This window comes from Triturus cristatus, chromosome 7 (assembly GCF_964204655.1).
Source record: "Triturus cristatus chromosome 7, aTriCri1.1, whole genome shotgun sequence".
In the NCBI taxonomy this organism is placed as follows: Eukaryota; Metazoa; Chordata; class Amphibia; order Caudata; family Salamandridae; genus Triturus; species Triturus cristatus.
Window position 1 is genome coordinate 1,370,181,979 of NC_140590.1, and position 24,853 is coordinate 1,370,206,831.

Below are 24,853 nucleotides of genomic sequence, written 5' to 3' on the forward strand. Positions count from 1 at the left end.
AAAGGTTTGAGAAATAAGAATTTGTATAAACATAAATTGTTTTAAACAATGTGCACAAGTCAGTATTGACCTCAACCTGCTTCCTGTGTATCTTACTGGCATTGTGTATTCAGTCCTGATGGCTCAGACTAGGAGGCAAACACTTGGACACAGTCTAAAAGGGTAAAAACAGTTCACAACTTCTCATGTCAGAACTTAACAATTAAGCATACCACCCCTGATAGAATCACAACATTGCACATCCTAAACCCCACATCATTCTATTGCCCCTAAATAATTCCCTTCATAATATCTTATTGCTCTTTTCATATGGTAACCTAGAGTTAGAATATGAAGAATCTGTGGCATAGTTACATCAGAAAACAGAAGGCTCCTCTTTGGCCTTTCTCACAAGGACTCATAGACAGGCTACCATTCTGTGTAAACCTGAATAATTGGGGACATGTAAATTATTGTTACTGGCATATGTGGATGTGTGCATTTTCCTTCATTTTTGTAGGTTCAGAGGGTTCATGTTTTGCCTTGTAGATGCTTTCTAGTGTTTATTTCAGGCTTCAGGATAATAATGTAGCACTTTGGAAAAAATATGCAGAATAGTAATCCAGAACTTGAGGCCAGAATGGCAAATATCTCTACTGAGACCATAAACTTTCCCTTAGTGCTGAGATACGCTGGGATAAAGGATGTCCAGACACTGAGGAAGACCATCATGCTGAAGGTGATCAATTTTGTCTCATTAAAGGTGTCAGGCAACTTTCTGGCCTGAAAGGCAACTAGGAAGCTCAGACAGGCTAATAAACCCAGGAAGCCCAACATGCTGTAGAAGGCAGCCTGTGAGTTCTCATTACATTCGACGATAATCTTTCCGATTGTGGTTTTCATGTTCATTTCAAGGAAAGGAGGGTACAAGCCCAACCATGTAACACAAATAACAACCTGAAGCACAGAGCTGACAAGGACAATTAAAGTAGGAACTTGGAACCCAAGCCAACCCCTGAATTTACTGTCTGGCTTGGTGGCTTTAAAGGCAATCACAACTAGCAATGTTTTAGCAAGGATGCATCCTACACAAAAGGAAAATGTCACTCCAAAGAACATTTGCCGAAAAAGACAGCTCATCTTGACTGGTCGTCCAATAAATGTCAAGGAGCACAGGAAGCAGAGCATGAGCGAGGAGAGGAGCATGTAGCTGAGAGACCGGTTATTAGCTCGGACTATTGGGGTGTCTCTGTGTTTAATGAATATTGTCAGTACCACAGTAGTGAGAAGAGACAACAGAATCGCAATGGCTGCTAGGCCTGCTCCAAGGGGCTCCTCAAAGGAGAGAAATTCCAGAACCTTTTTGATGCATTCACTTCTCACTGAGTTTGACCAGTGGTCTTCTGGGCACTTATCACAGTTTATGGCATCTGTAAAAGAGATTAATTGAGAAAACCAATTAAAGACCTTTCAAAAACTTCTCATAAGATATATTTCCATCATGAAAATATTGCACACTCAGGGGCATATTTACCATGAAGTGGTGGAGTGCGGCATAAGCCTGGTGGAGTGCGGCATTAGCCTCCTTGGCTTGACCCCATGCTCCGCCACTTCAGAAACGCAGGGCGGCATCATATTTACAGCAATATGGTGCAGCCCTCTGTGAGAAGGTGGCCTGGTATATGCTATCCACTAGTTAAAGTGGGCACCCTGTACCAGTCCACACAACCCTTATGATGTATGAGGTCAAAGATAACCTTTAGAAAGCTATCCTAGTGGTAGCTTTGGAGAGCAGCCTTCAGGCCTAATCTTGCAGGAATGTAAAGAAGCTTATTTTACCAGAGTATGAACTCCTGAATGACTAAATGAAAGGAGAACCACCCAGTAGTTATATAAAAATATGTATTTATTAATATAATACTCTCTACTAGTCTCTACACGAAATTAGGGCACAAGGCACACAATACTGAATCAATAGAACATTCTTAAGTAGCAAAATACACAGCAGGCTCCAGAGGGAGACCGAACCATATACTAAAAAAATGGTATAACAATCACGACTGAACTAGACACAGTGTCTAGAGCACATAGAATCACTGGGACCCCAAGGAACCACCCAAGGCAGTGACACAGGGCGCCCACGGAGGACGGGTGCAGTGAGGAAACACGACTGCGTGCTCCATACAACTCTATGGGAAAGTTGCGGTTGTAAAGTTACAGTTTAAGGACACTTATAAGAGGACTTTGAGCAAACCCTTTGGAAAATAGGAGGTTCTAAGGCCAACCCACCAGTGAGTACCGAGGTACCCGTGTTACCTATCCCAGGGAAGCTGGGTGGATAGGGTTCAAGTGGTGTCAGAAACCTTTGTCGTTTTCAATGGAGAGCTGTAAAGAAGTACTGCTGCTGAGAAGGCAAAGAGTGTCTGGGGGAATCCAAGCCTGGATTCTAGGTGAGAGGAACCTGAAAGCAGAGGGGACAGAGTCTGGGTCACTTCAGGTTACCAGGGGCTCGGTAGTCGAATGCCAACTGATGTCAGGTGCTTCAGGTGCGAAGAAGGGTTACTTGACTCTGCAGCCACGGGGACCAGGAGACATCAAGGATGACCAGAATCCAGAGGTGAGCTGTCCCAATAAAGGATGTTGAGTGCTTAGGGATCGATGTCCGGCTGGAGTGTCAACAAGCCTTGGCAAATGCAACCCATGCGGGAAGAGCAACCAGGTTATGGTGTGAACAGCAAGGTCCAGGAAACTCTCTAAGCAAAGGGGAGTCAGGGCACATCTGGAGCAACCAGGGAAGCCCAAGAACAAACAAGGTGACACTTGCCAGGACCCACAGATCAATGGACCAGGGATCGCGACGAGACCTCGTGCGAAATTACAAGGAACCAGCCCGCAGAGCACTTGTGAGTAGAGGCCGGATATCTTCGGTGCAAATGCTGCTCGGGTCAGGACTACATGGAGTCTAATGCACAGGCTCAGGAATTGTCAACAAGCATATGCACTTGCAAATGTACGTGGTGCACAGGGGTTCGGGTTGCACGGTCCCCACGAGGGATACTGGTCTCAGAATCGCTAAGAGGTCAGATCTACCTCAGAGACCTTCGGGAACCCACCTCCTGTGTTGCCTAAGTCCTGTAGCCAGGTAACTCACTTTATACCAATGGGAAAGGGTTGGACAGATTCAGGGGACCCTCCTAGGGGAGGAGCAGGACAGAGGGGTGGCTACACCCATGTCCTTTGTCCAGTTTCGCACCAGAGCAGAAGCCACTTGCTCCTAGAACTTGTTTGAGCTGGACTATGCACAGGGACACCAAATGTGCACCCAGTGCAGACTTTCTGGCACTCTCAGAGTGCACCCACCCAGCCCCAATACACTAAACCCTGTCTGGGAGGTTTCAAGTTTATTTTATTTTTGCATAGTTAATTAAAACCGTTGCAGTAATACCATTACAAAATTCCTAAAACATCCGTGTTTAAACACAGATGTTTGAGGAATTTTGTAATGGTATTACTGCAACGGTTTTAATTAACTATGCAAAAATAAAATAAACTTGAAGCTTGAAACTGTCTGGGAGGTGGTCTCACCTCCCTGTGACAGGATGCCTATTGTCATGCCTTCCTCTGCTCGAGCATGGCTCTGCAGCAGGACAGCAGAATCGTGTCTGTGGCTGGCAGCATCCATTTTGTGCTCCACACATGTCCACTTTAGATGCGTGGAATCATACATCCCACACCTGTTACTGGTGTGGAGGTATGATACCAAGGTGTTTGACACCAAACACGACATGTTTCTAAGCAGCCGTTTTAAAATTAGCATTTACCGCAAGGTTATAATGCAACTTAACCTATATGTCTGGCTGCATCACAGACAACCCTGAAGAATAGTCTCCGAAGGCTGCAGAGGGGCTCTGCTCATGCAGGGGCACCCTCTCACGTAAAACCCAGCCCCCTGCCTTCAGGATTGATAAGGCCTGCCATAGAGGTGACTGATAGGTTTTTAAGTGTAGTGATTTAGATAGATATGGTGAACCTATATCTAAGTAAGTGGTGCAAGCACCAGCTTACACAGGCTACTGTAGCAGACCTGTTGTGTCATTTTGAATGGCATCTCATGGGTGACATAATACATGCTTCAGCCCATTGGAGGACTCTGGGGTACCTAGGCCCTGGGTACATGGTGTACCATATACTAGGGACTGATGAGGCTACCCCAGTATCCAATCTGGAGTGTACTTAAAGTACATACATAACAATTTAAGGGAGAAAGCATATAGACTGGGGTCTTGGTTAGCAGGATCCCAGTCAGACTAGTAAAGAAATAGCAAAACACCAGGAAGAAAGTGGGGGTAACTATGCAGTCAGATCCTACCTTCCTACACCCTGCGTTTACCCCTGCACTGGGGCTAGACTTAGTAGCCTAGTGCCAAGGCAGGCACCCTTGCACCATAGGTGTCTGCTTTGAGGGGAAGATTGTTTATGTTCAGGAAGGTCTCCCTTCCTGCACATAAACAATCTTTAAATGGCGTTTTTTAACTTTTATGTGTGCTGCTTAATGCAGCACATATGGAAGTTGCAAAATGTAATTTTATTTTAGATTGCTCATGTGCAGGAAGGGAGACCTAACTGCACATAAACAATCAATGGCTTTTTCAGTTTCTATGTGTGCTGCTCCATGCAGAACACATGGATCAGCAAAGACGAGGAGAAATGAAGCATTTCTCCTTGTTTTGCCTGTCTAAGACCAGGTTTTCCAGGTTTTAATTTTGATACTTCCTCCTATTAATGCCACCCTTGTAAATAGGGGGCAGCATCAAAAGCAATGGTGTTGTGGTGGAACGTCCACTGCAACACCCATTGCCCTCTCCTTTCACGCTAATTACAGCGTGAAAGGGTGCCTTATTTACAAGGCAGTGTTAAGCCATGTGAAGTGGCTTAACACTGTCTTGTAAATAAGGCGAAGAACCTATTGCCACTATAATGTCACTAAAAGTTACATTGTGGTAGCGATAGGGGCTTGTAAATATGCCCCTCCATCTCTAACATTCCTTTTACACATTTTAACATACCCTCTGGGGGAAATTTACAAAAACTCCATTCAACGCAGCCCAGCCCTCAATGAGGCTGCGCTGTGTTGTGCGACAGGACGGGAGCAGGAGTGCGCCACATCTTCAAACATATGGCTCTCTCCTGCCCTTTCCCTTGTGCCGGCGCTAGTCAATATAAGAGAGGAGTTGTAACTGCAAGTCAGTATTAAAAAAGTGTTTAAAGAAAATAGGAATTAAAAGATAAATAAAAATGTCTGGCTAATCTCAGAAGATAACTTTTTGTGACCAGGGCACCTGGTCACAAAACCCAGTTTTTCACATTAGTGCTGGTTTTCCCACAATGGGTACTCCTGGTGTCACTGCTTAGAAAGTCTCACACAATACTATAGCCCAACAGAGGAAGCACATGTTTCTCTTTGGTTTTATGATTTAGGAGCCAGTTATACAAAGCATTTTTATGTTTGCACACCCAAATTCTGAATTTATGATCACAAAATGCTTTTTTAATGTACTAATCCCATTTTAGGAGTCAGGGAAGTGTTGCTGACTCCTTAAATGAGAGTACAACCCCATACCAATTTGGTATTTTCAAGTGATGTATCACAAATCAGTATAACATTTATCAAGTCAAAGTCAAGTCAAAGGATCTTTATTCGGATATATAAAAAAACATCCATAAAAGTACATATAAATCACAACGATCATCCCGATAAAAACAATAAAAATAAGCATTGTTAGCTATAACATGTGCAAGGGAACAGCCACTGGTGCAAATATGCAATGTGCAAACAATGCAAAGATAGTACAAACTTATCAGGCCGTTTTCATTGTTGCTCGAGATCGGACAGCGGATTGAAAGAAACGACTGACTCTAAAGATTACATCATCATCAGACAATAGGTCTCTAAATGCTAGGTTAAAATACATCAAGGCATTCTTTCTAAAATACGGTAATGTTTGGTGTATTTTACATAAAAACCACAAAAAAATGTAAAATGTAACAGGCTTTGTTTGCCACCTAGGTTACAGGGACAGCTTAAATTTTCCAGATTTTTAGTATAGCCTAAGGGGAAGCAAAGTAAATTTATGATGCTCCCGTCCCTGAACCGAAACAGCAAACACCTATTCCATTTACCCAGTTTCTTTCGCAGGTAACCCTGGGGCATGTTGTGGGGCCTACCACATAGTTCCAGAATGGGCATGTACCTTAAAATGGCCGGCTTTACAAACTCGGTCTTTTCTCTATTTTTTCGGTACAGGTCATACAACGCCCTTTTTACTGAATTCTTATGCATGCAATCAATAGTTTGGGGTGCTAAAAATAGGTGCCCCATCTCCACGCTTACTAAACTTTTCTCAACTGCACTGAGCCAGGGTATATGATTAGCCCGCTCGCATTTTAGGCAGTCCGAGATAATATCACGGGTCAAAGAGGCAGCAGGGTTCCGCCATATTTTCAGCCAAAACAGGGCGGGTCTAGATCTTATGAAGTCCTCTATGTAGGGGAGATTCAATTGTCTGTGACACACATAAGATGGGGCCGAAATGACCCCCCCCCCCCAAAACCTTCCTACAGAATTTATTCTCTTAAATCTGTATATTGGTACAGTTCGAATATCCCCACACCTCTGCGCCATAGGTTCCTGTTGGTAAGCACTGGGTTCTATAAATTTGTAACAGTGGCATAATAACCTCAGCATGTTTGGGTTGACGGAGGGTGATTATAGAATTAATAGCTTTACCCAATTTATTCCTCCCTCTGGCAACATGAGGCTGCCAGGATCCAAAATCGGAGAACAACAGGCCTAAGTAAGGAAAAGTGCAAGTGCTATTTAAAACATTGTTCCCTGACATGATGTGACGAATTTTATGTTTCTTTGGGCCACAGGACATTATATAAGATTTTTTTAAATTGGTACATAAGCCGAGATCGGCCATGTATGAAACAAAACCTGATGTTAAAGTGCGCAGTGCATTGGGTGTGCGGCCCATGAGGACCGCATCATCCGCATAAAGGTGTGCGGGGAGTAGTTTGCCGTTAATGTGCAGGACATCACTGGCTAGTTTACACAAGGATTTACTTAATTCATTTATATACAAAATAAAAAGCAAGGGGGCCAAGACGCAGCCTTGTCTGACCCCCCTGCCAATTAAAATATCACCCGAAACTTCACCATCATTATTTATTCGAACACAGGTTTTCAAGTCACTATGTAAATGGGCCAAAAAGTAAACCAGGGATTCGTCTAAACCATAGCTCAACAGAACTGACCATAAACGGGAGCAATTAACAAAATCAAAAGCAGAACTTAAATCCATAAACCCTAAATACAGTGGGGATTTTTTAGCGATAGTGTATTTGGCCAATAATAAATTTAAATTTAAACATTGCCCCACAGTCCCTACATTGCTTCTAAAGCCTAGCTGGCATGGATGTAGGATCATATTTTCTTCAGCCCAGGTTCTGATCTTATTAAAAATAACCCTGCCTAGGCTCTTCAAAGTATTGTCTATTAAAGATATTGGGCGATAACTGCCAGGGTCAAGTCTGTTGCCTTTTTTAAAAATTGGCACAATAATACTATTAGACCAAGAACTTGGCAGTGGAGTATGGGATAGATTAATAAAGATATTACACAATAAAGGTGACCAAAAGTCAGGCTCTAATTTTATTAATTCGATAGATAGTCCATCGGGACCAGGAGCTTTGTTCCCCGCACTTTGTGAAATGGCGTCTTCCACCTCCATTATAGAAATATTCAGTGTCATGAGGGGCTGAGAGATTTCCGTGGAGGGGTGCGGTGCGGCATATATATTTGAAAAATGCTCCACCCACACATCCCCTGATATATTATAATTTATGGGGGTGATATTAGATCCAATTGGTCTCTGATTCTTGACCTCACTCCAGGACCCGGCAGCATCCTTCCTTGCCGCTGTGCGCGCAAGAGATTCCCAATGAACTTTTAAAAGCTCTTCAGATCTTATTTTTAAGGTACGCTTATATCTTGACCTCAGAGTCCTCACCAGTAACTGGTCCGGTGGTTCAGCTGTAAGGGCAACACTTAGTTGCTTTGGAACATGAGTTGTCGAACCACCTTGGGTTTTTGATATTATTGGCTGGGGCTGGTTTGGAAATCTCCTTTTTTACAGCCTTACACAGCCCTGTAAAGGCCTCAACGATGTCATGTCCAGAACTATCAGTAGATAGACAGATAGACACTAATAAAGGATGCATCTTAATGGTGCGAGCTAGAACCCCCTTATTGTCTATCCCCTTCCAGACCACCCTAAGTTTGTCTGTTGACGCTACTAAGTTTTTAGCCCCAATTTATCTACGGTTCACCAGTTTTTTTATGGATTTAAAACAAGATAAGATAGGGTGATGGTCACTATATATGGTACTAACGACTGTGGCCTCTAATAAGAGGTCCACGAGCAGGGAGGTTATAAATACATAATCTATTGTGGTTGAACTCCCACGCCCGACATAGGTGGCCACAGGTCCTTTATTCGCAGCAGTATTTGCCTTCTCCATAACATTGACTAGGTCCCGTGTGGCTAGATGGTTAGACAATTCTTCACCTCTTTTACAAGGAGGGGTTCTAGAATAGATATGTGCGTTAAAATCTCCTCCTAAGCAAATGCCATCAAGTTTACCATACTTTTGACCGTCTACAATTTCATCGATAAAATCAAACAATCTTATAAAATTCGTGTTGGGATGTGTTGTGAAATCGTTGTTATAAAAATTAATTAAACATAATTTTGTCCTACTAATATAAAGCAGGGCCTGAAAATTCATGTCATTAGTTTCCAAAAGTCCGATTTTAACTCCTGCCCTGATCTTGACCCAAATAGATAGTCCCCCGCTAGGTCTACCCATGACGGGGATCGGTACAATTTGGTTGTAACAGCTATAGCCCTCAAAAAGTAAGGAGCTAGTGCACCAAGTTTCTTGGAACATTAAAATGTCAAAGTTAATGACCCAGTCTGCCCAGTCCCTGATTTTCAATTTCGCATTGAGACCTGCAATGTTCCAACTCAGGATTGTCAAGTTATGATGCAGTATGGGCGTGGCAGTGGCATGGGCAGTTATTTTAGGGTGGAATGGCAACGCAAGCGCTTTAGTGCCATTAGACACCTTTATAGTGGGGTAAGTTGACAGTTCACCCACGGGGCCAAGTGTATTGATATAGTCTCTGGCTACTAGGTCTGGGAGGATAGCTGATGGTCAGTCCAGAGTGCCCAGCTCAGATAGTACACTAAATCTATTATGCAGTGGATAGGGTGGTAGAGCAGGGCTAGATGGTCTCTGGTGGGGCCTATAGAAGTAACCCAATGGCAATAGGGTTATAACAGTTTGGGGGCTAAAATAGATATTGTTACTGCCAAGAATAAATTTAACTGTAGTGGGGTGTCTGAAGTTAATTACAATGCAATCTCCTGTCATGTTCTTAAATGATGGACCAACCCAGCTCACCCGGCGGACAGACAAAATTTCACTCGAAATGTTGGGACCTACCCCTTTGTGTTTAGACAACCAGTCAATACACTTGTTGTTCAGCTGGACCCAGGACTCACCCTGTCCCTCCCTAAGCGGTGGTACGCCTGCCAAAATTAAGACATATGGACAGGCATCAGGGGGCAAATGAAGGGCCGGCCCCAGATGTTTTGTAGGCCTAGTAACAACGGCTTGGCCCTTGTCTAACCCAATATTAGTGGGTGCCTCCGGCCTCATAGAGGGCAAGGTGGATATGTCCTTTGATGTATCGAAGGCCACGCTAGTGGGGCGAAGCTGTCCAGTTGCTGCAACCGGGGTATGCTGTGGAGTCATGGCAGGTTGGGTTTTCCCTACATTGTCACCCCTCGGTGCAATGTTAGATGTAGCTGTACTACTAATGGTATTAGGCCTGCCACCAAAAAACCCTTACTGGCAACTTCCAAATCTTTCAGAAGGCGATCTCCCCTCATTAGATCAAGGCTAATCACCCCTTTCCTTTTTGCATCTTCATTTTTTACCAGGTTTTCCAATCTATCTAATCTTTTAAAAATATTATTAAACTGTTTGATCATTTGACTTTCCATTTGTTTAAAAATTGTATCGACTATAGTCTCAATAAAGTTCATTTGGCTTTTTTTGAGTAACACTTTCAATTACAGGCTCAGTCTGTGTCCTTCTTTAGGGGGAATTATGTCTAGAAGCCCCTCAGCGAGTTGCAAAGACTCATTGATAACGCTGCTGCCCCCTGGCAGTTGTTGCTTCCCTCTAGTCCACATACTCTGAGGTGTTGGTTGGCTCTTGTTGAGGGGAAGTTGTTTCCTTTTATTAACTAATAGTTTCGAAGGGCCTCTTTTCCTTTTTTCTCCAGCGATTTTATTGCTCGGGGACAGAGGAGGGATAGGAGCATGTGCAACAGAATCTGGCTGTAAGTCAATAATAATTGTACGACTGTTGCCCCCTGATAACATAGACAGCGGATTCACCAAATTAGGTTTTGAAACTGTAACCACAGGGGAAAGCGGCAAAATGTTCTTTGGACTTGTTTGCTGGGGCTCTGGGTGTAAACGTATAAGATCCATAGACATTCTCCTCTCAGTATTGGCAATTTCATTAGTGACCATGTTGAAAGCATTGTCCAGCATACTTTCAAATGACGGCGGGAGGACAGGAGGTCCCACAGATGGCTTTGTGGTAGTGTTAGGATTCCGTTTCCCCATTATGGATATATATCAGGGCTCACCTTGATAGCAGCTTAGAAGGATAGCCCGCCCGACCACTGTTGACCTCTGAGGGCCACAGAGGGCCCGCCCTTTGCCCGGGCTTCCCCGGCGCCGCCCGCGAGCATCCCGCGACGCGGAGGGAGCCTCTGCTATTTGAGCGCCTCCGGGCGCGATGGTGGGCAGAAGCGGTGTAATGCCGCTAGGAGACCTGGGAGCTGTAGTCTCCCCCAACTGCGGCCAATGATCTCAAACGGCGGCAGGGGAGACCCACAGCGTTGCCGTCCCAGCCAAAGTCTCTCGGAGCCCAGGTGAGTGCGTGCTTCCACACCAAAATTGCAGCGAGTAACAGATGCCCCCGCTCCACCGAGGGAGCCTCTGCTATTTGAGCGCCTCCGGGCGCGATGGTGGGCGGAAGCGGTGTAATGCCGCTAGGAGACCTGGGAGCTGTAGTCTCCCCCAACTGCGGCCAACGATCTCAAACGGCAGCAGGGGAGACCCACAGCGTTGCCGTCCCAGCCAAAGTCTCTCGGAGCCCAGGTGAGTGCGTGCTTCCACACCAAAATTGCAGCGAGTAACAGATGCCCCCGCTCCACCGAGGGAGCCTCTGCTATTTGAGCGCCTCCGGGCGCGATGGTGGGCGGAAGCGGTGTAATGCCGCTAGGAGACCTGGGACCTGTAGTCTCCCCCAACTGCGGCCAACGATCTCAAACGGCGGCTGGGGAGACCCACAGCGTTGCCGTCCCAGCCAAAGTCTCTCGGAGCCCAGGTGAGTGCGTGCTTCCACACCAAAATTGCAGCGAGTAACAGATGCCCCTGCTCCACCGAGGGAGCCTCTGCTATTTGAGCACCTCCGGGCGCGATGGTGGGCGGAAGCGGTGTAATGCCGCTAGGAGACCTGGGAGCTGTAGTCTTCCCCAACTGCGGCCAACGATCTCAAATGGCAGCAGGGGAGACCCACAGCGTTGCCGTCCCAGCCAAAGTCTCTCGGAGCCCAGGTGAGTGCGTGCTTCCACACCAAAATTGCAGCAAGTAACAGATGCCCCCGCTCCACCGAGGGAGCCTCTGCTATTTGAGCACCTCCGGGCGCGATGGTGGGCGAAAGCGGTGTAATGCCGCTAGGAGACCTGGGAGCTGTAGTCTCCCCCAACTGCGGCCAACGATCTCAAACGGCGGCAGGGGAGACCCACAGCGTTGCCGTCCCAGCCAAAGTCTCTCGGAGCCCAGGTGAGTGCGTGCTTCCACACCAAAATTGCAGCGAGTAACAGATGCCCCCCAATATAACATTTATCAAAGTTTGAATCTCGAGTTGGGGTGGTGAGCCATTTTCAAAAGAAAAGGTGTCTTACTCGGACCCCTTCCCATTGTGAATATAAACAAACTTTAAAAAGTAAACTTTTTCTTTAACGCAGAACCATTTACTTTAAGGAACACAGGCTGCTTAAAAAAATGTTTACTTTATTGAAAGACATTCACAGACTTTGTGGTTTGCTGACTCTAGCACTCCATCATCCATGTGAGAGACTCCAATCAGTGGGAGCAGACTACATTGAAACCCAATCCAAACTGGAATTTTACAAAAACATGAGCTGTCTAAGCCTGCCTACTTGACATAGTCCTTGTTAAGTTCCAAGGTTCTAGAGTCTGCCCTCTCTGCACAAATGCATTCCAGTAGGTATTCACTGGTGCCCAACGACTTGCTTCCACCTCACAACACTTAGTCAAAGGTAACTTTAAAAGGGCTCTCATTAAATACTTACAAAATGGAGAATATTTTGGTTTGGGCTTCAGTGGTGCTACTGTCAAAGCAATTTTTAATAAACAAAAAGTAATGCTTAACTTAAATTTGTTTACTCGACACAAGCCTTCAAATGACATGACTAGGCTGATGTCAGTCTGCAGTGACATTTGTTTTTCAGTGCCAGAAAAACATGTGAGTTTCAAAATTACATGAATGAGTTTCTTACATGCATGTTTCTTTGCAGAGTTTTTCCTTTTCAGAAAATACCCAAAATACAATGATTCGTATTGTAGTGTTTATTTTGCTGAGTTGAAATACATTAATTTGTGTTCCTCTAGAAGAAAATAATGAGGTGAATGTTCCTGCAGTTGCAACATAGTTAGGGCTCTTTGCCAGGATCTGCTCTAAACAGTTGCACTGTGTATTGCTTTCACTTTGTTGCATAAGAGTCATGTCATTTTTCTCGTTTTCTATGTATGCCTTATTATATTAATGCCTGAAAGTAGGTGCTCCTAAATGATTAATAACTGATTTATCACATGTATCACATTAAATCCTTTTGGAATGTGATCCTGACTTTTCTTGCCTTACGAACTGAGCAGTCTCTATGTCATTTTGCTCACTGAATAATATTTAGATTTTCTCACCTTTTGAACTGTGCAGACTCTGTGCCAGTCGGTCTAATGATTTATACTCAGACTTTTTTTACTTTCTTGAAGGCAGACTCCACATTGGTCTGCGTGTTGATTTATACTTGGACTCTTCTTGACTCCTGGACTGAGCACATTTATGAAGTATATTTTGGTTCTGGCTATTTACTTCTTTTGGAGGTTAGCCTTATGTTGTTACCTGTCACAATTTGCATTATTTGATGAAATATTGATGCTGATTTGAATTTGCCTAACTAGCTACCTTTTTCCTTCTGCAATGACTCCTAATGTAAATAAACCTTTGCGGTTTTGAGTTTGAGTTTTGTTATGTGAAGGTTTTTTTTTATTGACATAAGGCTGACAACTATTGAGACTCACTTGGCCCAATCATGTGTCTCAACCCTTTTTTAATTTTTTTGTTAAAAACATTGAGTTAAAAACATCAAGGACATTTTCTTAGTATGGGAATAATCACCTTTCCCTTATATGTCACTCTAAAAAGGTCTTCCCGGAACATACTATTCAATAATGGTCTACAGCAATAGTGATGCTTGGCTCCAGAAAGCCTTATGACTTAAGGGACCAAAGTCAATTTAATTATTCATTCTCTACGCAGCCAAAACCAAACCCCTGCAAAATGGGGATTATCGGCCACAAGTATCAACCTATTTTGCATTCGCAAACGATGCAAAACACTAAATTTGACTATTTTCAAATGCAAAATAGACTTTCAAGATGTATGAAAGGCTTTGGCAGTGCATTTAATACTCACAATTTTTTGCAATTAGCTAAAAGTGTGATTCCAGATAGGGAATCACAATTTGCGATTCCCGAAGCAGATGTACCAGGGATTTCCTAAATGTAAACTGGGCATTTAGGAAATGCTATTACCATCAACTCCAAGTCAATGGTAACCATGTACAAGTTTTTGAAAATACTCAGAAAAATGCATTTTTCAAAGTGCGAAACAGCGCACACATGGCCTTAGGGCATATGTCCTCTTTACATGTGCACATTGTGTTTTATGGGGTGTTTCAGGGGGGCCTGAGGCACCTGGAAAACATTGGTTTTGCATTTCCCAATCTGTGATTGCCAATTAGGTATTTGCAAATTAGGTAATGCAAAACCATTAGCACATATAGACCTTCAGGCCCAAAGGAATGAATGGAGTAGCATTTTCTATTATCGAATCCCTAATTGTGATTGCGACTCTGTAGGAATCTCTATTAGAGATATCGCTATTTTCTTACATGCCATTTTGCATTCCCTAAATATCAATTACCTACAATTTGCTATTTAGGGAAGGCAAAATGGAACTTTGATACTGCTGGCCCTAAATTACATCTTTTCAGAACATTAACTCTAATGCTGGTTGCCACATTTTGAATAGTTTTTTAAATCTGCTTAGGAGTTTATTTGAGCAGTTGTACACCAACGACAAATAAGAAGGTAATCTTTGTTTAATAAACAATCATCTGCTCAGTTTGTGCTACTGTTGAAGCCTAGTTAATTGTTACTTATCATTTCCTTTATGTCAGCAAACAACTTAAACAATACATTTATCTTCATGTTATCTTCTTGGTAGCTCTCCACAAATCAGATAAAAGGTTGGGTTAAACTCCATAATCATGAAAATCAAACCTTTTCTCCTTCTAACCAGGTTGTGATGGCACAAAATTGATATTAGCTAAGTGGAGCAAGAGGAGATAGCCATATCTAACCCTACAACAATAAACAATGTTGGTTCATTCGCATGATCATAAGGGCTCCACCCTACAATTTCTTTATTAGTGTCCACTAAACAATGCAGTGGCTTGCTACATGGTTACCTGGACAATAATGGGATATGTGAATGTCTATTACTGGTGCAAGCAGAGCAGACTGATGCACAAGTGTCAGAAGATGCAGAAGACAGATTTATGCAGCAGTCCAGATACCTACAGAAGCAGAGCAAGGATAACTTTTTTGGCTCAGTTTTGAAAGTGAGGATCTGAAGTCTTGCAGGAAGCAAAAAGAAGGAGCATGGCCATACTATCAGTGCTATCTCCACCTTTTATCTCTTTACACTCAATAGAATACAGTCATCAAGTTCACTCACCTCATCCTAGGTGGCCACAAGAAAGGAAAGTGGGAGTGGAAGGAGAAATCACCAATTCCATCTTCAATTGGCCCATGATTCTGTGACATTTATTCCTTTAAGCATCGGGTGTATATTTTTCTCCTCAAATCCACTCACAGCCTTTCCCTTAAGTCATCTACCCTTCCCCGAGTCATCTACCCCTTTTGTGAGCTCCATGTAGGTGGTAAGACCAATTCAAGCCTCATGAGGATCACAGCTTCCCACAGTAGCTCACACTCCACCTACCGCTGAATTGAGGATCCCATGATTTGAGGATCTAGTACAGGTTCATAGGATAAGAGGCGCGGTGTGGCCAAGTGCTTAACTTTTTTACCTGATGATGAGAGGAACCCTTGCCATGGGATGTGCTCTTCACCGGTGTTCCTCCGCCTGGACTCAGCTTTCCATAAAATTCCTCCTGCAGTGTCAAAGTCAAAGACATTTCTTGCATCCAATTGTCTCTTGGGCTTCCGAAGCGTTATACGCAGTTCCTGTGTGAACCTTTGTTTCTGGTTGGAGTCTCAAGTTGTGGAGCATACACAACCACCATAGGACATCACACGCCCAGTATTACAAGTGACCAGTCTCCAATGGTCACAGCAGGAGTAATGCCCCCTTCCTCCTGGTTGACTCCCAATTGCCACAGAGGAGGTTAGCCACTGACCTTGGAGTTTAGCTCTTTGCTTTGGGTACAAGAGGGAGCAGGTCCAGTCCTTAAGGTCACAGCAAGCAGGTTTCAGTCCTCTTCTGTTCTTCAGCAGGTCTAGTAGGTGTTCTGAGAAGGGTGGCTTTGGTGTTCATTTGTGGCTGGCACTGGTTAGTTGGTGGGGGTGACTCCTCGTTCCTCCCTAATCAATAAGGTAAAGGTTCCCGGGGCAACCCTACCCACCTTGCACGACCTCCGGATTGACCTACAGCAAGTAATCCTTCAATGCACCTAAATCCTAAAATTCAAAATGGAAAAACCCTCCCTTAATTGTACAGAGCCTATGTGCCCACCCAGAAGTGTGATCAGGGAAATGAGTACTACTCTCCTCTCTGGCCACAAAAGAACAGGTTCAGGGTAGCTTCACTCCCAATAGAGTTGGTTCCAGCTAATTGGGGTTACAAAGGTTTGCTGAGGGAACCAAAATTGTTTCCCTCTCCAGGTTATATTTACTCATGAAAGGGCATGCCCTTTTACAAGTCAATAAAGATTCTGGGTCCACCCTAACTGGTCTTCCTGCAAGGTGAAGAAAAACACCTCCCAACAACCCAGACCAGAGTTTGTGCTCTGAAGCTGTTTTCTCGCCTCATTAAGGTCAAGCACTTGGTAGACAGCTTTCCCAAGCTAATGCAAATTGCCCCAAAGAGCTCAAGGTAAGGAAAATGTAAAATATATAAAAGTTGATTTTCCTAAATATTAATTAAAACACCAACTTCACCAATGAATTTGACTTTTAGTAAATTTGAAAATTAGGCCCTGAATTAGAATTTTAGCCACTTCCTATTGCAAGATTTAGATGAAAGTTTACTGTCTGTACTTCGACGTTTTCTATAATCCTGCTCCAGCCCTGCAGGTGAAAATACCTTTTGAGGTCTAGTCACTGGAGAAACATCCAAATTCTACTGCACACATGTTATACTTTTTAATATCAGGCCCCTACCTTATGGGCAGCAAGATGTTCTTAGGGGTAATATATACACAATTAAAATCAGGGTTTCCTGAAAAGCAGCAGCAGAATTTCCCAGTGTAACATGCTTTCCATTGTCACAAATACATGTCACATTTAGTGCCTGAAGGTTGTATTTAGCAAGGCTGTTAATGATGACAGGCAGTGTAGGAGGAGTCTGAACTGTGGACTTTGGCTAACACTGCCTTGACATGTGCAACTGAGTGACAAGAGCCCTACTTGAGGCATACAATTAACAGCTCAGAAATGGCTATGCCTGAATGTTTTGGGGGTTGTTTCGATTTTGGTAAATGTAGAACAACCGATAATTGTCATCATTGGCAGATATTGTGTCTGCCCCACTTAATGTATATATAGTACAAACTCTAAGTGGCACGAGTGGGACATCTGTAAATTTTTGGTGGATGCCTGACCAGTCAAACTCTAAATGACTCCTTAGTTTATGATATGACATACATTGGGTTTAAAAAGTCATATAAAAAGAAAGAGGGTGGAACTGCACCTAAAATGGCAGAGAATTCATATAATATTTCTACAGAAAACGCATGTTTCACCTTGGAAAAAATGTAAAGCTAATAAAGGAATTGAGAGATTGATGCAATCACTTTATCCTACTCGATTTATACCAGGGGTGCAGTTATAGAGATAACACTTGTGAACCCACTGTTGGTGAAACACACAAAGATGTACCCATGCGGTAGACATGTGCTATTGATTGGGAAGTTAGACAGAGCTGACATTGGTACTTTCTGCTCTATGATGAAATCGTAGTGCTCACTACATGTGTATCCACTTAAGATATAGACAGATGATTGTTAGTTGGAGCATCATGGTAATGAAAAGGTGTTCTCATTTTATTCACTTTGGGTGTGTTTCAGAACTGAAAACGCATTTGTTTTCTGTATGGGTAGACATAGGTTTAAATTATCTGAATACTTGAATAGGTTGCTTTCAGAACAATTGTCCCAGTCAACATGTTACACAAGGAATCATTCAGGGCTGGGCTCCAGCTTGGAAGCTGCCTCCAATCCATAGCCTAATGACACTTTCCAGAAGGATTTACATGCAGAGATAATCAGGTAGTTTGAGTCCAAAAATGGTACCGCATCAGGGGCCGGACTGAGAACCAAAAGAAATCCTAGTTTGTTCTAACTAGCCCACCCATACTCCATGTAATAAGCAAGAGCAGTAAGTGATCTGAACACTGAAAGGGGGGACTAGTGGGATCTTTCTCCCAAAGAATTTAGTTTTTTTTAAATTGCAAATATGGTACATTTTACAGCATTTTCTTCCACTCGACCAGTGGTGAGGGCTTTGAAGCGTGCGCACTGGTGTACGATACTGGCTAACTGTCAAATTGGTTCCAAAGCGCTCTACTCTCAATGGTCCCACCGCCACTGGGCCATCTGTAATCTAAAACCACCTATACAGAAAGGAACGCTTATTCATAAGGTTCAAAAGCTAATTGCTTCAAGAAAAGTCCATAGGCAGGCTTTAATGGACAACCAATCTGTGTTTTATTTCAAAATATTCCATTTATTGCATCTAGAAACCATTACAATGAACAATTTAGCCAACGCGTTTCGTCCACATTGGACATCATCAGGGCTCCAATTTCCATACTCTTTGAAGACTCTGTAATATCTGTTAAGGCGTTATCCATTCATCCCCTTATTGAGGGTCTATCTGAGATTTGGTGCTTTCACATCCAACGCAGCAGCCTTTCTGGCTGGTGTGATTAATTCCCATTGGCGGGAATTCTTCTTTCTTAGGTTATTGGCCTGTTTTCATTATATTCTGCTGGCTGGCTGGCTGACTGGCTGCCTACGGATGGCTATCCGATCCCTCAGTAAAGCATGCAGGTGCTTGATTAATTCCATGCATGCCTTTGTACAATGACTATGAAACCACCCTGACTGGGATTAAAAAATATGCACTTGTTATTTTGTAGGTTGATCTCAACCGTCTCTGCTCACAGAAGACACAAAATTGTCCATGAGATTTTGAATCCCCATAGCGGATTTGGATACCAGTAGGGTGTCATCAGTGAACAGGAGGGCTGGGATCCTTCACACCTGCTAGGCTCGGGGTGTCATGATTGCACTTGTCTAATTGGGCTACCAGATCATTCATATATAATAGGAACAGGGTTGGGGCAAGAACACAGCCTTGTCTACCCCCCTCATGACTGGTATCTATGTTCTCAGCTCCCCATGTTTGCTATATCTGACCTGCGCATAATTCTTTTGGTGCAGCCTCCTGATGACATCAACTAGATAAATTGTGGTGTCCTGTTCAATTAAGACTTTCCACAGGGCCTCTCTTGGCACAAGGTCGAAGGCAGTGCAGAGGTCAACTAAGACTTCATAAAGCTAAGCAACTACCAGAACAACATACTTCGAGTATATAAGTTGTAGTCGAAATACTTGAACGATGGCACTGGTCCCTGGTCTAAACCCTGCTTGTAGGGGGCTTATAAGACCTGCGCCCTCAACCCACTCACACAGTCTATCAAACGGTACGCGACAGAAAATCTTTTGGGAACTGTCAATAAGGCTGATTGGCTGGTAATTAAATGGCAAGGACCATGAGCCTTTCTTGTAAATTGGTATGATTTTGGTCCCTGCCCAGGTGGGGGAGTGGATAAGCCTTCCAGAATACAATTAAAATACTTAGCAAAGTATGGGCCCCAAATTGCCTTATCAGCCTTAAACAAGTGCCCAGGCACCAGGTCGAATACTGACGCTTTTCCTGGAGTGATCCAGTCTATGGCTTTAGTAATTTCCCTTACAGAAATTAGCGGAAGTTTGTACATGGTTGGTTCAGATGGAGCCTCCCTATGTAGCTCATTCTCCATACTGCGGGACTCAACTGTCATAACAGTGCGATCCTCAGTACAACCAGAATGGTTCTTGCCTCATCGATGACCCCCCATCTTCCTGCTCTGCAAAATAGTTGACCCATGCTGCTGCTGAGATGTTAGAGTTCAGCAGAGTGGCTGAACCCGGAGTCTTTTTTCTTTTAATAACTTTATTCGGCAGCATAAGAGACATCCATAAAAGCATTAGCACAACACATACATAAATATTCAGTGCATACCGTTAAAAAAAGGTATGAGCATAAACAGAAGTACATTATACGCACATGCTAAAATGATTAAACAAATATTTTACAATTTTCAGTCAAAGTTAAAAATGTGTAAAAAAGTGTTACAGTTATTAAAGTGCACTAGTGCTATGATACTATATGTTACGCATTGTGTAACACATTCTCTTAGTCACATAGATCATTCTACTATGACACATTAGGTTTAAATGCCTTATGCCCCGTTTAAGACTCTATCTGATGACATTTTCTTCCTCGCATAAAGCATGGCCCATAAAAAGGATGACATTCCACAGCATATCCCCAGCATAGGTAATTGATTGCAGAAATAGATATGCAGGGAGGCACTGTGTAAATTCTAATGGTCTAATCATTGCTAATACATATCCTTTCCTAAGTTGACTATAAAGTTTACAGAATAAAACCACATGCATGGTATTCTGGGGCATTGTTGCATCGCATGGGCAGTTTGCCAACTTAATTGGCCAACCATTCATATTTAGGAAACTTGTAAATCGATTAAATATATCCAATCTTAAACGGGTCAAAACAAACCTGTGCCATGAATTTAAAACAGTTCTATAATAAGGATGCATATTAAAAGTAGTTAAGATCAGTTGATTCATTAAAACACTGGATTTGGGGGCTTCAATCATCAATCTAATATTTTCCAAATGTGTCATTCCTTACTTTTTTAAAGTGTTTCTACTAATAGACTCAAGTGTTTCAGGGATCTCAAAGTATTCAGGGTGGCCCATGTCACAAAAAAAATGCTGTATGTAGGCCAACCACAGGATAGTTAAATATAATCTTTTTTTGAGACAGTCCCCTATTATCACTTAATCAAAGCCTGTATGTTCCGAATTCCAAATTTTTTGCCACAGTAAAATTGGTTGTAACTTGATTAAATCAGTGAGGAACGGAGAACCCAATTTGGCATAGCATACATACATTGAAGAACTTTTGGTGGATGCTAAAAGATATCTAAAAAAAATCATTTACTATCAGTTGCATATCTGCGCATTTCTTATATCCTCATACGCCTGCCCCGTAAAGTACTATACTAAGGCATTTAGCTTTATAGATTGTCATCATTATCACAGGTGGGTTGGAGCCCAATTGTCTCGCGAAGCTTTTGCGGGCCTTACAAGCCTAGCTTAACTGTAGATTCCTATTAGCAATAGCCTTATTCCATGAACCATCCTTATCATATAAAATCCCCAAGTAAGAGAAGGTGTCAGTAAAACCAACGTTTGTGTCATTTATTTTTATGTCTCTACATGACCTTCTGTTCTTCCCGTACTTCATAATAAAAGTTTTTGTTTTGTTGGCTTGGAGGCCAAGTTCCTTCATATAATCAACAAAGTTAGTAAGCAGGGAGTGTAGGGCCAGAGGGGTATGAGCCATGAGAACGGTATTGTCGGCATTGAGGAGGGCTGGGACAGGGCGCGTTCCTACTTGTGGGAGGTCTTTTGAGGTTGCCACAAGTTCCTCACCCACACTGTTAATATATAATGAAACCAGAAAAGGTGCCAAGACACACCCCTGTCTCACCCCTCTCTCCACACCGAATGCTTCAGTGCATTCTCCTCTAGCCCCATATTTGATCCTCGCTGTACAACCCGAGTATAAGTCTGTCAAAAAGCTAATAATTGGTATATCCATCCACATTTCCTTCATTTTTGTCCATAATTTAGCATGTATAACGCAATCAAAGGCCAATGAAAGATCAATGAACGTTAAATACATCTTCCCCTTTTAATGTTTACATATTTCTCAATTGGTGTGTTCAAGTTGAGGCTCTGCTCTATTGTCCCAATCCCAGAATGGAAGCCGTATTGTAGGTCTGACATTTTACCATGCTCTTCCGCCCAGTCTTGCAGTCCATTTAAAATTATACAGCCTGCTATCTTTACTGAGGAATCAAGCAAGGAGATCAGCCTATAACATGCTGGATTTAACGATCTCCCTTTTTATAAATCGGAACAATGATTGAATCACTCCATGATGTCAAAATACCTGCTGTACAGCTGGCCCTCAATACTACAGTCAGTAAGGGCCCCCATAAATCAATATTATCTGTATATAAGTCTACCTGGATTGCATCTGGTCCTAGGGCTTTTAAGCTTTTGCTTGCTTGTGTTGCTTTGTTATCTTCCTCCAGGGTGAAAGGAATAACGGAGCCGGTTTGGGAAGGAATTATATCTTTTTTACTATGTCCCTGCTCAGATGCTGGTATTGTGGCAGGGAAGGAATATATACTGGCAAAACGCTTTATCCATTCTTCCTCCAGTATTGCAACCTCAATCCTAGTTGCCTCGTCTGTACTCAATGGTGAGGAATTTATTATGGCCAGAAAGCTCTATTGTCATTGCTATTAGTTGACACCTGTAGGGACTCTCAGGCCGGCTCTCTAAGATGCATTTTCCGTAGCTTCACAGGCTGTTTTTATTCTGCTCTACAGAGGCGAACATCAAAAGTGCTCCTTGGGTGTTTATGTAATGCCTGCTTTAAGCATTTGTGGGTCATTGTACATAACATTTCAAACCAACCCTTTCCCTCTTGCTTTGCTTTCTCTCTCTCAACAAAAAGGCTCTTCTTTATTCCCTGTGTAATAGTCAGGAAGGTTAAAATAATTTCCATTGTAGGCGTAGAGTCTTTTAGGCATACCTCAAAGGCTTCTTTGTTTTCTCCTATCAGTTGTTTGAGAAACCCTTCCGAGGTAATCTGCGACCAGCGCAGGGTGTAACCATTATGTCTTGCTAGTTCAGTCCTTTCCAACTGTGGGATAGTTTTGGCACGCCCCTGTTTGTAAAAAGGTACTGGTAATAATTGAAAACTCACAGGAAAGTGGTCACGTAACGAAATCGAATGTGCAAGGAAGCTAAAGACAAAACCAGCGCAACAGTTGGGCAATAAGATATGGTCAATAATACTATTGTTGTTTCTCTCATTAAAGGTATTTTTAACCGTCCTGACTTGGTCAGTTACGGTCGCTCCCTCCTGCCCCCGCTCTCTCCTGCCTCAAGCTGGGTATCGTTGCGCAGCCCTGCTGCTGATCATAGTTATCGTCCTTTGCTGCACTTATTGTTTATTTTAAACATTGTATTGTCCTGCCGAGATCGTGTGCCCGTGTTTGCTGCCCTTTGCTGCATTATTTGTATTTGTGCTCCTACATTAGCTGCTCCCTGCTTTGGCATTGTGCCTGCTTTGGCATTGTGTGGCCGCCCGCGTAGTTCTTTGATCGGTTTCACCCGACCCGGTCGGCGCTTCCGCCCCAGCCGCCATTGCTGTTGTTGTTGTTGTTGGCCAGAGCCCGCCCCCTCCACCACGCACCCGCCTCCCAGCTGCTCCTCCCTCCCACTAAACTACATAGCCTCCACTTCGGACATCGTAGCGCTGTGTCCGTCCTGACTTGGTCAGTTACGGTCGCTCCCTCCTGCCCCCGCTCTCTCCTGCCTCAAGCTGGGTATCGTTGCGCAGCCCTGCTGCTGATCATAGTTATCGTCCTTTGCTGCACTTATTGTTTATTTTAAACATTGTATTGTCCTGCCGAGATCGTGTGCCCGTGTTTGCTGCCCTTTGCTGCATTATTTGTATTTGTGCTCCTGCATTAGCTGCTCCCTGCTTTGGCATTGTGCCTGCTTTGGCATTGTGTGGCCGCCCGCGTAGTTCTTTGATCGGTTTCACCCGACCCGGTCGGCGCTTCCGCCCCAGCCGCCATTGCTGTTGTTGTTGTTGTTGGCCAGAGCCCGCCCCCTCCACCACGCACCCGCCTCCCAGCTGCTCCTCCCTCGCCCCTTCCCCCTCCCACTTATGACAGTTGCTCTTGCGCGCAGCGTTCACGCGCAGCGTCCGCGCCCAACCCGCGCCGAAGGTGCGCCAAAGGTAAGCCCGTCTACGCCCGTCCGCGCCTGGACCGCGCCCAGCGCCAGACCCCCTGCCCCTCGCACTGCCCAGCCCCCCCGCGTTACCTACGATGCCGCCACCCTCCTAGCCCTTAACCCCGGTCGCGCCCCCTACTGCATCCAAGCCGCTCCAGGACGCACCCATGGACCGTTCTCCTGCCCCTCCTGCAAATTCAGCGGCACCGTCAACATCTCCGCTCCGACCACACCACAGATTCCCGACCCCAACCACCTAGAATGCATCCTTCTCAACACCCGCTCGGTCCACAGGCACGCCATTGACCTTTGGAACCTACTAGACACCATCTCTCCAGACGTCGCCTTCCTAACGGAAACATGGATGAACGCCTCCTCCGCCCCTGACATCGCCATCGCTATCCCTGACGACTATAAGATTACACGCAAAGACCGCACCGACCAAACAGGAGGAGGAATCGCTATCGTCCACAAGAAATCAATCCACATCTCAACCAGCTCTGACGCCAACCTCGCCAACTCCGAACACCTCCACTTCCAGATCCACATCGACCCCAAGACCACACTCAGAGGCACCCTCCTCTACAGACCACCAGGACCCCGCGCAAGATTCAGTGAAGACATCACGGACTTCATCACCCCACACGCGCTCCCCTCCAAAGACTACATCCTCCTGGGAGACCTCAACTTCCACCTTGAGAAGATCAACGACCGCAACACCGCCACCCTCTTAGACAACCTCGCCAACCTCGGACTTAAACAACTGGTCACTTCCCCCACCCACATCGCAGGTCACACACTCGACCCCATCTTCACCTCTAGCAACCATGTCTCTTTCAACCACACTACGGAGCTCCTCTGGACTGACCACAGCTGCGTCCACTTCACCTACAACAAGCCGAAACCCATCATCCACCTCCAAACAACTCTACAAAG

The 24,853-nt window shown here is 44.1% G+C and overlaps 1 protein-coding gene across 1 annotated transcript in view; it reads right to left on the bottom strand.

Moving 5' to 3' along the window:
• Nucleotides 1–510: 510 nt before the first annotated feature.
• The window catches only part of LOC146812083 (vomeronasal type-2 receptor 26-like), a 76,580-nt gene continuing 52,237 nt past the window's right edge, over nt 511–24,853 (bottom strand). The window contains exon 3 of the mRNA XM_085615127.1: nt 511–1,409. Coding sequence (XP_085471253.1) covers nt 511–1,409 — 899 coding nt within the window. The remainder of the gene's footprint in view (nt 1,410–24,853) is intronic.